The 11,514-nt window shown below is 44.5% G+C and overlaps 1 protein-coding gene across 1 annotated transcript; it reads right to left on the reverse strand.

Moving 5' to 3' along the window:
• Window positions 1–463: 463 nt before the first annotated feature.
• On the reverse strand, window positions 464–11,081 carry LOC130115232 (uncharacterized protein K02A2.6-like). Its single transcript, XM_056282849.1, is given in 7 exon segments — window positions 464–578; window positions 1,350–1,403; window positions 1,506–2,427; window positions 2,430–3,686; window positions 3,689–3,799; window positions 7,769–7,823; window positions 10,887–11,081. Coding segments are annotated over 7 exon segments (2,709 nt in total).
• Between the last annotated feature and the right edge of the window lie 433 nt (window positions 11,082–11,514).

Here is an 11,514-nt window from a genome sequence, read left to right on the forward strand (position 1 = left end):
GAAATACAAATACATTGTTGTCATTAAAACTGCTAGTCAACTACTGATCTAAACATTTGTAACAGTAGATACCCCAGGAATACAATTTTGCACACACTGCTTTGTTAATGTCAATACAAAGTGACAGAAATAGTTAAAAAAGTCATTCCAAATCAAAATTTCAGGTTTATCATATTTTAATTCCTTAACTGCATGTGGAGTTATTGGCTGATGTTCGTTGCGATCAGTAGCTGCTCAATGTGAGTCAACTGGGCCACACCGCTGTGCAGCACTAAATCACTCACCAACAATTCTAACAGCATGTGAATAGGCAACCAAGTCTACAACAGAAACTGTGTAGTCAGAAGCTTTGTCTGAACTCAACATTTTTCCACAACTCTGGAGACTTTAATTGTGAAATTTCCAAACTTCAAGATCTGGAAATTCTCAAGTCTGTTAATAATCACTGTTAGTGAAGAATACTTCACAGCAGAGGTTCAGATGACTCCAGTCCTTTACACCCCCAACAGTGCTGAATGTCGTTAATTATATTCACCTGTTGTTCCAGGCTGACAAGCCTGATTAGATGGCTAGAATAGCTGGCAGAGTAGAAAACCAGCAACACTAAGGAGTCTTGCAAACCTGAGTTGAGAGGCATTAGTTAAAGGGATCACTGTTAAATCAGAGACTGCAGTTAATGGAAGGAGAGACATACACGGCAGGTCACTGTAAGATTCGACTTAGAGACGAGAGAGACATTGGTTGTAAACGAACTCTTTACTTAGAACTTAGCAAATTTAGGATACTCAGCCATCAGGCTACATCTGCGTTTCTTCCAGTTCGGCTCATACTTAACATTACTTCCTGGTCTCGTCTTGCGAGAGCCCCCCATCAAAGACTAACCAGAGAGCATGCGCATTAACACAAGTCCCAATACATTACACCCCTTTCCCCCAGTCAACAAAATCCGCCGGTCTCTTGCCGGACGCTGTAGAGGGGTAGTGGGCACCGGAATGGACACAGGACCAGAGGGATCTTCAACAGACCCGCTGGTCTCTGGTCGTGGCGTTTCAGACGAGGTAGACTCGAGCGGCCCATCTTCAGGTGACTGCTCACCAGGAACAATGGATTCTTCAGCGACCACATCTGTGCGTGCAGTCGCTCTACCACGCAGCTGATCCACGTGGCGTCGATGCATTTGCCCATCAGGAGTCTGCACTCTATATGAAACTGGGCCAATAGGATCGGCTATCACACCAGGGACCCATTTGGGTCCCCCAGTGTAGCTGCTCATGTACACAGTGTCCTGTGGCCTAAAACATCTGTTTGGGCCTTGCAGCTTTTCTGCACTCACTTCCTGCTTGAGGTGCATCTCATTTTCATAGTCAGGATGAAGGCGATCCAAGGCCATGGTAAGACGCCGGTTCATGAGAAGCTCGGCAGGGCTCTTTCCTGTTGCTGAATTGGGAGTCACATGCTGTGACAGCAGAAACCTAGCCATGCGTGTCTGCCAGTCACCGATAGTGATCCTAGACAGGGCCTCCTTGGTTGTCTGGACCATACGTTCTGCTTGGCCATTTGAACGAGGATGGTAAGGGGCCATAGTCACTGCTCTGATGCCATTCCGTCTGGCAAACTCTTTGAATTCTTCCGATGTGAAGGCTGCACCGTTGTCAGAAACAATGACATCTGGTAACCCGTGAGTTGCAAAGAGGAGCCTCAGTGTGCTGATCGCTGCAGAGGAGGACATTGAACTCACCATGGCAACCTCTAACCACTTAGAGTGTGAGTCCACAATTATGAGAAATGTCTTCCCCTGGAATGGACCAGCAAAGTCAATGTGTAGCCGGGACCATTTCTTAGTTGTCCACTCCCAAGGGTGCAGCTGTGCTGTTGGTGGTGCATGACGAGTTCTCTGACAGGTTTCACAGGATTTTACTGTCTGTTCTATTGCTAAATCCATACCTGGCCACCAGGCATAACTCCTCCCCAGGCCCTTCATATGCACAATGCCTGGGTGTGCATCATGCAGCATGGCTAGTACCTCCTCCCTCGCCAGGTTAGGAATAACTACACGACTCCCCCATAATAGGCAGTCCTTGTGTGCGGACAGTTCATGGCGCCGGGTGAAAAACGGCTTGAAACGGCTGTCGGGTGTATCCACTGGCCAGCCATGCAGGACCCAGCGCAGCAGCCGAGACAGAACTGGATCCTTCCGAGTAAGGGCGGCTATGTGTTTTGCATTCAGTGGGGCTTCAGGTGCCATTTCCAGTAAGAGCCCCTCCATGGGTGGAGGGGTCTCACGCATACCAGCGGGCAGTGGTGAGCGACTGAGGGCATCAGCATTTGCTAGCTGTTTGCCAGGGCGGTAGCACAATTCGTAATCGTAGGCCCCAAGAAGAACACTCCAGCGTAGCATGCGTGGGGACAGGGCTTTGAATGGTGTAGCAGGCCCAAAAGAGGTTTGTGGTCAGTAAAAACCACAAAGTGGCAACCAGCAAGGTACTGGTGAAAATGTTTGACTGCAAAAATGACCGCCAAGGCCCCCTTATCTATTTGAGCATAATTTCTTTCAGTGCAGGATAGTGTCCTCGAGGCAAAGACGATGGGAGCCTCCCGGCCATCAGACTCCATATGGAAGAGCAGCGCCCCCGAGCCATAAGGCAAAGCGTCACAAACAACGGCTAATGGCTTTGTTTCGTCATAGTGCGTGAGCACGCCATCAGCCTGAAGCAGTTGTTTTGCAGCATTGTAAGCTTTTTCATGTGCGTCAGTCCACTGCCAGGGTGCAGACTGATCCAGGAGGCGGTGCAGCGATTCTAAGATGGTAGCCTTGTTTGGCAAAAAACAGCTGTAAAAATTGAGTAGGCCTAGGAATGACTCAAGCTCCATTTTGTTCCGGGTCGAAGGCGCCTTCTGAATAGCCTCAACTTTCTCCATAGTCGGCCGCATGCCATCCTTGTCCACACGAAAACCTAAAAATTCAACTTGGTCAGCAGCAAACACACTCTTCTCCTTCTGTAGCCGCAATCCTGCTTCTGCGAATCGTTCCAGCACTGCACGAAGACGGTCATTGTGCTGGTCAACAGTCTTTCCCGCTATTAAGACATCATCCAGGTATGGTTGCACACCTGGTATACCGGCGAGGAGTGTATCCATGAAACGCTGAAATATGGACACAGCTGTCGATACTCCAAACTGCAGGCGGCGGGCCCGAAACAGCCTACGATGGGTGTTTAGAGTGAGAAGCCCTGCAGCCTCATCATCCAGCACCAGCTGCTGGTAAGCTTGTTTGAGGTCCAATTTACTGAAAAGCAACCCCCCTGCCAGTCTGGAAAACAGTTCAGCCACCGTAGGAATGGGGTATACATCAGGTTTCACAACTTTATTCACAGTGCAGCGATAGTCACCGCAAATTCTTAAGCTGCCATCCTTTTTAACTACTGGTACGATGGGTGTGGCCCACCTTGAGTGTCTCACGGGTTCAAAAATACCCTGAGCTACTAGCTTGTCAAGCTCCTCATCTGGTCGAAGGTCAAAGGGCACTGAACGTGCTTTAAAAAACTTGGGTGATGCTGTCGTATTAATATCAATAGCAATTGGAGGGGTTTGTGAAGCCCCGAGGTCCCGGAAGACTTCTGCATATTCCATTGAGATGGACTCCACAGATTGTAAGCATACTCGGCGCACCCCCATTACAGAAATGCCCAGTCCCTGCCCAGTAGACTTGCCCCCTGACCTCGAACAATAATCAGTGGCAAGGTCTTGTGATTGCCTTGATACTGCACTTCCACAGAAATCTTCCCATTAACTTGTAGTTCTGCTTGTGACCATTGTCTAAGCACACTACTGTCCTTGTGCAGTAAAGGCGGCTGGTCAGGCCACAAGGTGTTGTAACTGCCCTCACTGATCAAGGAGCATGCGGCTCCAGAGTCCACCTCCATTACATGTATTTTGTTATTCAGGATCACAGTGGCTTGATATGGCCTTTTTACGTGAGCATACAGCTGCCTGCCCATGGTGTAAATGTCATATTCCTCTTCTTGTTGCCTAACAGTGTGTGTGTGTTGTTCGGCTTGAGGAACTGTGTCAGAAGAATCCGCTGATGTGACATCCCTGCTCTTTTTAAAACAAACACGAGAAATGTGCCCCCTTTTTTTGCAATAGTGGCATACAGCAGAGGTAAATTTGCAATGTTGTTGGTTGTGTGTGCCTCCACAACGAAAACATGGCTTTGCACCACCTTCTGCTACTGTTTGTTTCACTTTCAAAATAGTTTGACTTTGTGCAGTTTGATGAACTTCTGCTGGCTGCGGTGGTCCCAGCTGGTTTGGTTGTAGTATTTGTGCATTTAACGTGGCTGTTTCCGCTGCAAGGGCTTTCTCCTCTGCTGCTTTGAATGTGAGTTCCTTTTCAGCCAGCAGGTGGCGCTGCAGCGCTTCATCTAGCACCCCACAGACAATTCTGTCACGCAGCATGGCTTCCAGTTGGTCACCAAAAACGCAATGCACTGAGAGTTTACGGAGTTCAGCAATGTAGCTGGAGATTCCTTGGCCTTGCGTTTGTTTGCAATTGTGAAACTGAAAACGCTGAACAATTTGTGATGGAGGAGGACTGTAGTGGTGCTTCAAGGCCGATACTAAGTTTTCATAGGTGACGGCCGGAGGAAGGACGGGAGCGACCACCGAACGTAGTGTAGAATACGTTGCAGCCCCACAGACACTAAGCAAAATAGCGCGTTTCTTCTCCTCCCCATCTACTCCATTTGCCAGGAAAAAACATTCTAGCCTCTCAATATACTCCTCAATGGTAGTGCCGGAGCCTTCATCAAACTCTTCTATGCGACCCAGCGTGGTCATGGTGATGTCGTTAGGCTACTCACAGATTCCTCGAAGCTGTAGTAGAATATCGGAGGTTGCTGATTTCCATCAATCAACTGTTCAGAACTGTTGGAGTTCGGATCCGCTTCGTCGCCAGTGTAAGATTCGACTTAGAGACGAGAGAGACATTGGTTGTAAACGAGCTCTTTACTTAGAACTTAGCAAATTTAGGATACTCAGCCATCAGGCTACATCTGCGTTTCTTCCGGTTCGGCTCATACTTAACATTACTTCCTGGTCTCGTCTCGCGAGAGCCCCCCATCAAAGACTAACCAGAGAGCATGTGCATTAACATAAGTCCCAATACATTACAGTCACAAAGGGGATTCGGACACACATTCCTACATAACATGCTCCTTCGCCCCCTGAGCCACTGGTAAGTCTCTTAATTGTAATGGTAAAAGGACTGATAATATTTCACTGGGAGCTCTCTTGTGGTTCCCAATCCTGCTGTGTGTCCAAGACCCCATTGTTATTCTGTGTGTGTGTGTGTGTGTGTGTGTGTGTGTGTGTGTGTGTGTGTGTGTGTGTGTGTGTGTGTGTGTGTGTGTGTGTGTACGTACCAGAGAGCAGAAAAATTGCCAGCAAGAGGGGAGCAGGGCTGCAGGGGGCAGAAGCTGAACTTTGTATTAAAATTAACAAATTGTTGTGTGCAAATTATATTTCAAATGTGACTCCTTTCAGATGGTGGCACAGTGGTGCAGTGGTTAGCATGGTTGCCTCACAGCAATAAGATCCTGGGTTTGAACCCCAGGGTTGTCCAACCTTGAGGGTAGTCCTAGGCCATTCTCTATGTGGAGATTGTATGTTCTCCCCGTGTCTAAGTGGGTTTCCTCCGGGTGCTTTCTTCCCACAGTCCAAAGATATGTGGACCAGCTGGATCGGCCATACGAAATTGTCCCTAGGTGTGAATGTGTTGGCCCTGTGATGGCCTGGCGGCCTGTCCAGGGTTTCTCCCCACCTGCCGCCCAATGACTGTTGGGATAGGCTCCAGCATCCCGTGACCCCGATTGGGATAAGCAGCTTGGATAATGGATAGATGGATGGAGATACCTGGGGATGGGGTAACAGTGACATCAGTTTCTACTTTCTCTCCTATGTGAAAAGTCAGTTAGAAATAAATCAAGGATTCCAGCTGAAACCAGCATCTGTATTTCTAGAGAAACATAATGAAAGTGATATTATTTGCATTTTGAGTGGTAAAGCAAAATCCAATCATAAGTGGTCACTGGAGACACATGTTGAGACCAGGTGGGAACAGATATATTTTCATGACCCTATTTTTGTGTAGGCGCAGCGTGAAAATAGTTTTCCAAAATTCAGTTTTCATTCATAGGTCATAGAGACTTGGGACTAAGCCCAGCATGTTCAGCTTACTTGGAAAAGGTGGGGTAGGGTCTGGTTTCAGGTGTGTACGAGCTTCTGTTGGGGAGATATTCTTGCAAAGGTTTCCCATATCAAGGCAATGGAATATTTCAAAAAATCGGACTTGACAATTCGGTGGCGAGGTGCAATTTTGAGTTGTTCGCCACCTGCCAAATGAGACCAGGTAAAAAGGTTATTGTGCAAAGCTCACTCCATTCATGCAATTTTCATCATTTAGTTGACGGAGGCGTGACCCAGAAAGACATTTATATTTCCATACAGGCATAGGATACTACCCCCTACAAGGCCCAGTGGACGGTTAAAAAAAAAAAAGTATATATATATATAAACGTCTCAACATAGATAAAGGAAAAAAAAAGTTTTAATACATTGCAGTACAGGCCTGTTTCGTGCGTCGCACACTCATCAGCTGCTAGTGTGCGACACATGAATCAGGCATGTACTACAATGTATTAAAACTTTTTTTTCCCCCTGTATCTGTGTTGATATTCTGCTCCTCGTTAGTTGAGCACCTATAACACCATTGATGGTTACGGGGAAAAAAACTATGTGTATATATATATATATATATGTATATATACACACACACACATACATAAAGCTGTTAAAAGAAACACTCAACAGTAGGGAAAGTGCTCAACAAATAAGAAGCAAAATAATCCAGTAAGTCAAGTAAATTCTTTGAGACAGTACAAGCCTGTTTCATGCCATAAGTAATCATCAGCTGTGTGTGTGTGTGTGTGTGTGTGTATATATATATATATATATATATATATGTGTGTGTGTGTGTGTGTGTGTGTGTGTACAATTTAGGCTCCAGTCCACCACTAACCTTAACAGGATTAAGCAAGTAATGAGAATAATGAGAATAAACAAATGAATTCTGAATAAATAATCAAATAAACTAATCTAAATGTTTTGTTTATTTTAACTGTATGAATACCACAAATATAATTCGCAAAACTCATGTATGGATTGTATCCTGTTAATTCTTACTAATACTTTATTGAAATATAACCTGGTTAAATTTTTCCAGATGATTCTGCACATGTCAAAAAAACACGCATGTTAGGGTTAATACTCCTTTTTGTGCCCTTGATCGAGGCATGGCATCCCCGGGTGCTGCACATTGGCTGCCCACTGTTCCTAGCTACACAGCTAGGATGGGTTAAAAGCAGAGCTTAGTATACCCACGGGGATCAATAAAGTATTTCAAAATTAAAAAAAAAGACACAGAGACATCAGTTTCTTATTGCTAGAACTTGTTTGTGTGCAGAAAGCTCCAGACTGCACTCTCGTCTTTCCATCAGTAAATCAGCAGTGGGCTCCTAGCGCATTGCACACTGCTTTTAAAGTGAAGGAAAATTTATTTGATTCTTCCAAAAGATATTCCCTCATTTGGTGTTTTAATAATGGTGGTGGAGAGCACTGTCTAACACGTCGGTTCAAGGTGTTCGGTTGGGTTGAGGTCTGGTGACTGTGAAGGCTTCATCCTCATCAAACCATTCAGTGACCCCTCATACCTGTGGATGGGGGGGCATTGTCATCCTGGAAGAGGCCACTCCTATCAGGATAGGACTGTTTCATCATGGGATCAAGGTGATCACTCAGAATAATTTTGTATTGACTTGCAGTGACCCTTCCCTCTAAGGGGACCAGCGGAACCAAACCATGCCAGGAAAATACCCCCCCCCCCCCATCCCAAATATGCTGCAGATGAGCCGAGCGCTTCTGCCACAAAAATGCCAAGTGTTCTCAGGGCGTGGCAAGTACGCTTTTGGTATTTACTTGGCAGAAGCTCACTTTTAATATAACCGTATACTATGATTCACAAGAAGCCAGGTCTAAACATGGCTTCACATATCTGCATTCACAATACCTCGTAAGAATTGTGAAACAATCAGATCGCTAAATCCTGCTTCAGTCTCAACTCCTCCTTACAGTCTTATCCCAAACTGTCTGCTGTTGGCTTAGGACTGAAGTAATAACTATGGATGCAAAAGCCTAATGACCATTTCTCGTGTTTTTATCTGAATCAAACACAAACATTACTTTATTTATCACTTTGTTACATAATTCATTCATCATATATGAAGCGATTTTGAATTATTTGTTTTTCCAGGACCTCATTGCATTCATCTTCTGCAGCCAAAAGCAAGGAAATTTTGATTTGCAATGATGGACTTTAGTCTAGTTAAATGATACACACAAACACAGAGCCAGACGAAGTTTCAGTTTGGCTGTAAAACGAGAACATTTTTAAAAGAACAAAAGAAAAGGCGATGAAACAAAAGCAGGGGGAATGGAGCCCATCGTTGTTGGCAGCTGATGGAATTCATTAATCTAGTGAGACTCAGAATCAATATCTTGAGGGATATTGTTTTTGCTGTTGTTTTTCTGCCCATTCTCACTCAGTGGCATCATACATTGACACTGTTAACAAACCGTTGATACATGAAACACAAGGTACCCTTTGGTGTCTCTGAGATGCAATGGGTAAATACTGCCTAGCTTTAAGCAGGGCATTTACCACTACCAAATCTGTATGTCATCAACATGACATCATGTAACAAACCTGTTGACAAAGCGTTGCTATATATAACACCGTGGCATGAGAGTTTGTTGGTCTTTGTGTCTGTGTTTGTGTCTATCTAGTTATCTATCTATCTATCTATCTATCTATCTATCTATCTATCTATCTATCTATCTATCTATCTATCTATCTATCTATCTATCTATCTATCTATCTGCCTGTCTGTCGGTGCATTTCTGTTAAATGCTGTAGTGATAAATATATAGTTTTGAAGATAAGTAATGGTCAAACTGCAGGGTTGGGATGTGGTTGCCTGGGACCACTTGTTTGCCAAGTTTTCACAAGGCAGTAGAGGGTGTAAAATAAAGTTTTACAGTTTTTTTCTATTTTACAGCCCATCTATTGGAGCGAAAATAGAGGGTAATTGTATCTAGTTAGTGGTATAATTACAATAAATGGGGTCAGAATAAATGCATGTTGCAATGTAAATTAGAGTTTAATCGCCAATCAGATTAAGCAAAGCTATAATAACTAATACTTAGAATTAAATAACATTGATATTGCACTAAAATTACTTTGCCAATTTACAATTTGTAAAATAGGAAAAATATAAATAGATCTGCAGTTACAATATAAACATATCTGCAGCAGATAAGTGATAATTTGTTAGGAAACCTAAACTACTCAGCAAAATGTCTGTTAATTTATGATAAATCACAGATCAAAAGCTCATTATCTACACTTAAACCAACAGCAATTATCAAGTACTGATATTCTGATCGAGTACACAGCAACTACTAAAGGTGGCTCTATACTTGACAAAGAATTGGGCCGATAATGTGGGGCAGAATATTCGTGTGAAAAGGCTTAAGACCCAACAACAACTTAACAACAAAATGTTTTCCATATTAAAGTGCCAATTGAATTTAAGGTATCGTGAATTCACGATGTTCATTACGTGTTCATCATAGAACCCCATATGCACCCCAATGGCACAGCATAGCAGAATATCTAATATTCTTCATGAGGGGATTAGTGCTGGGAACAAATAAAGCCTACTGCTGTGAGAAAGGGGAGACTAGGTTACACATTGGAACAGTCCAGCGAGGAGCAGAGTAGCGGAAAAGACAGCTCTCCATGTGTCAACAAACAGGAGGGAGAACACACAACGGCAGCGGTTTAACTGTGTTAAACAAGCTAATATGTTTTAAAACTATGACTTTTGTATACTGTACAATATACACAATAATACACACACCCAACAACATGCCTTCTGTATGCGTAAATGAAGTTTCACAGGTTGTACACAGTAAATGACATGGTAGATGACTTGCAGCTCTCTTTGTGAGTTACCTGAGTAAGAGCGCTAGTTTATGGAAAGGAATGACATTGCTATTGGATGCAAGGGATATGCTAACGGTATGCTATCGCTCAACACTGTTAAGTCATAACAAGAATTGTGCCAATGTCTCACCCAGCCTGCATCTTACATCCTGCTACTATACACTGGACTGTCTCAAGGGCATCTTTGCACAGCCTGCACCTTGGATCCTGTCTACTGTGGTAGACCCCTGCTTCTATGGATCTGATGTTGAGTGTCTGGTCGTGCTGCCATGATCAGAGCCTTTGTGCTGTCCTTCAGACCAGACTTTTCTAGCAATTGGTAGGATTTCTTGATGTCAGCCACTCCCTCTATCTGCTGATGGTACATCCCATGGAAGGGCTTGGTCTTCCACAATGTCTCCGCTTCTTCCTCCTCATCACCATCTGTCCTCTGATTTCTGTGGTGCTCATTGAGCAGTTTGTCCCGGGGGGCATCTCCCTGATGTACTCTTGGTAGTGCCTTGTTTTATCCTGGATAGTGGCTCTGACATTGAACAACCCTTGGCCCCCATCTTTTCACTGCTTGTACAGTCTCAGGGTGCTGGACTTCAGGTGAAATCCTCCATGCATTGTGAGGAGTTTTCATGTCTTGACATCTGTGGCCTCTAATTCCTCCTGTGGCAGCATATTATCCCAGCTGGATAGCTGATGACTGGTAGGATGTACATATTAATGGCTTGGATCTTATTTCTACTATTGACCTGACTTTTCAGTACCTGCCTTACTTTCTGGAGGTATTTGGCTGTGGCTGAAATCATTGCTTTCTTGTCATGGCTCCCATTGGCCTGTGGGATACCCAGATACTTGTAACTGTCATGTATGTCTGCAATCCTGCCTTCTGGTAGCTCCACCCCTTCAGTCCTGATCACCCTCCCTCTCTTTATCACCATTCGGCCACCCTTATCCAGTCTGAATGACATCCTGATGTCCTCACTGTATATTCTGGTGATGTGGATCAGTGAATCAATGTCTCATTCACTCTTGGTATACAGCTTGATGTCATCCATGAAGAGGAGGTGACTGATGGTTACCCCACTTCTGAACTTGTATCCATATCCACTCTTTGTGATGATCTGACTGAGGGAGTTTAGGCCTTTGCAGAACATTAGCAGGGACAGCGTATCACCTTGGTATATGCCGCACTGATGGTCACTTGTGTAATGGCCTTGGAGTTGGCCTCTAGGTTTGTTTTCCACAGTGGCATTGCACTCTGGAGGGAGGGTATCCGTGTCCTGTTGGCCTTGTATAGTGCCAAGAACTCCAGTATCAACATGTGTGACATTTAGTCAACGGCCTTCTTGTAGTCAATCCAGGCAGTGCTCAGGTTGGTCTGTCTTGTCTTTGAGTCTTGAG

The sequence above is a fragment of the Lampris incognitus genome, chromosome 7 (assembly GCF_029633865.1).
Source record: "Lampris incognitus isolate fLamInc1 chromosome 7, fLamInc1.hap2, whole genome shotgun sequence".
NCBI classification, from domain to species: Eukaryota; Metazoa; Chordata; class Actinopteri; order Lampriformes; family Lampridae; genus Lampris; species Lampris incognitus.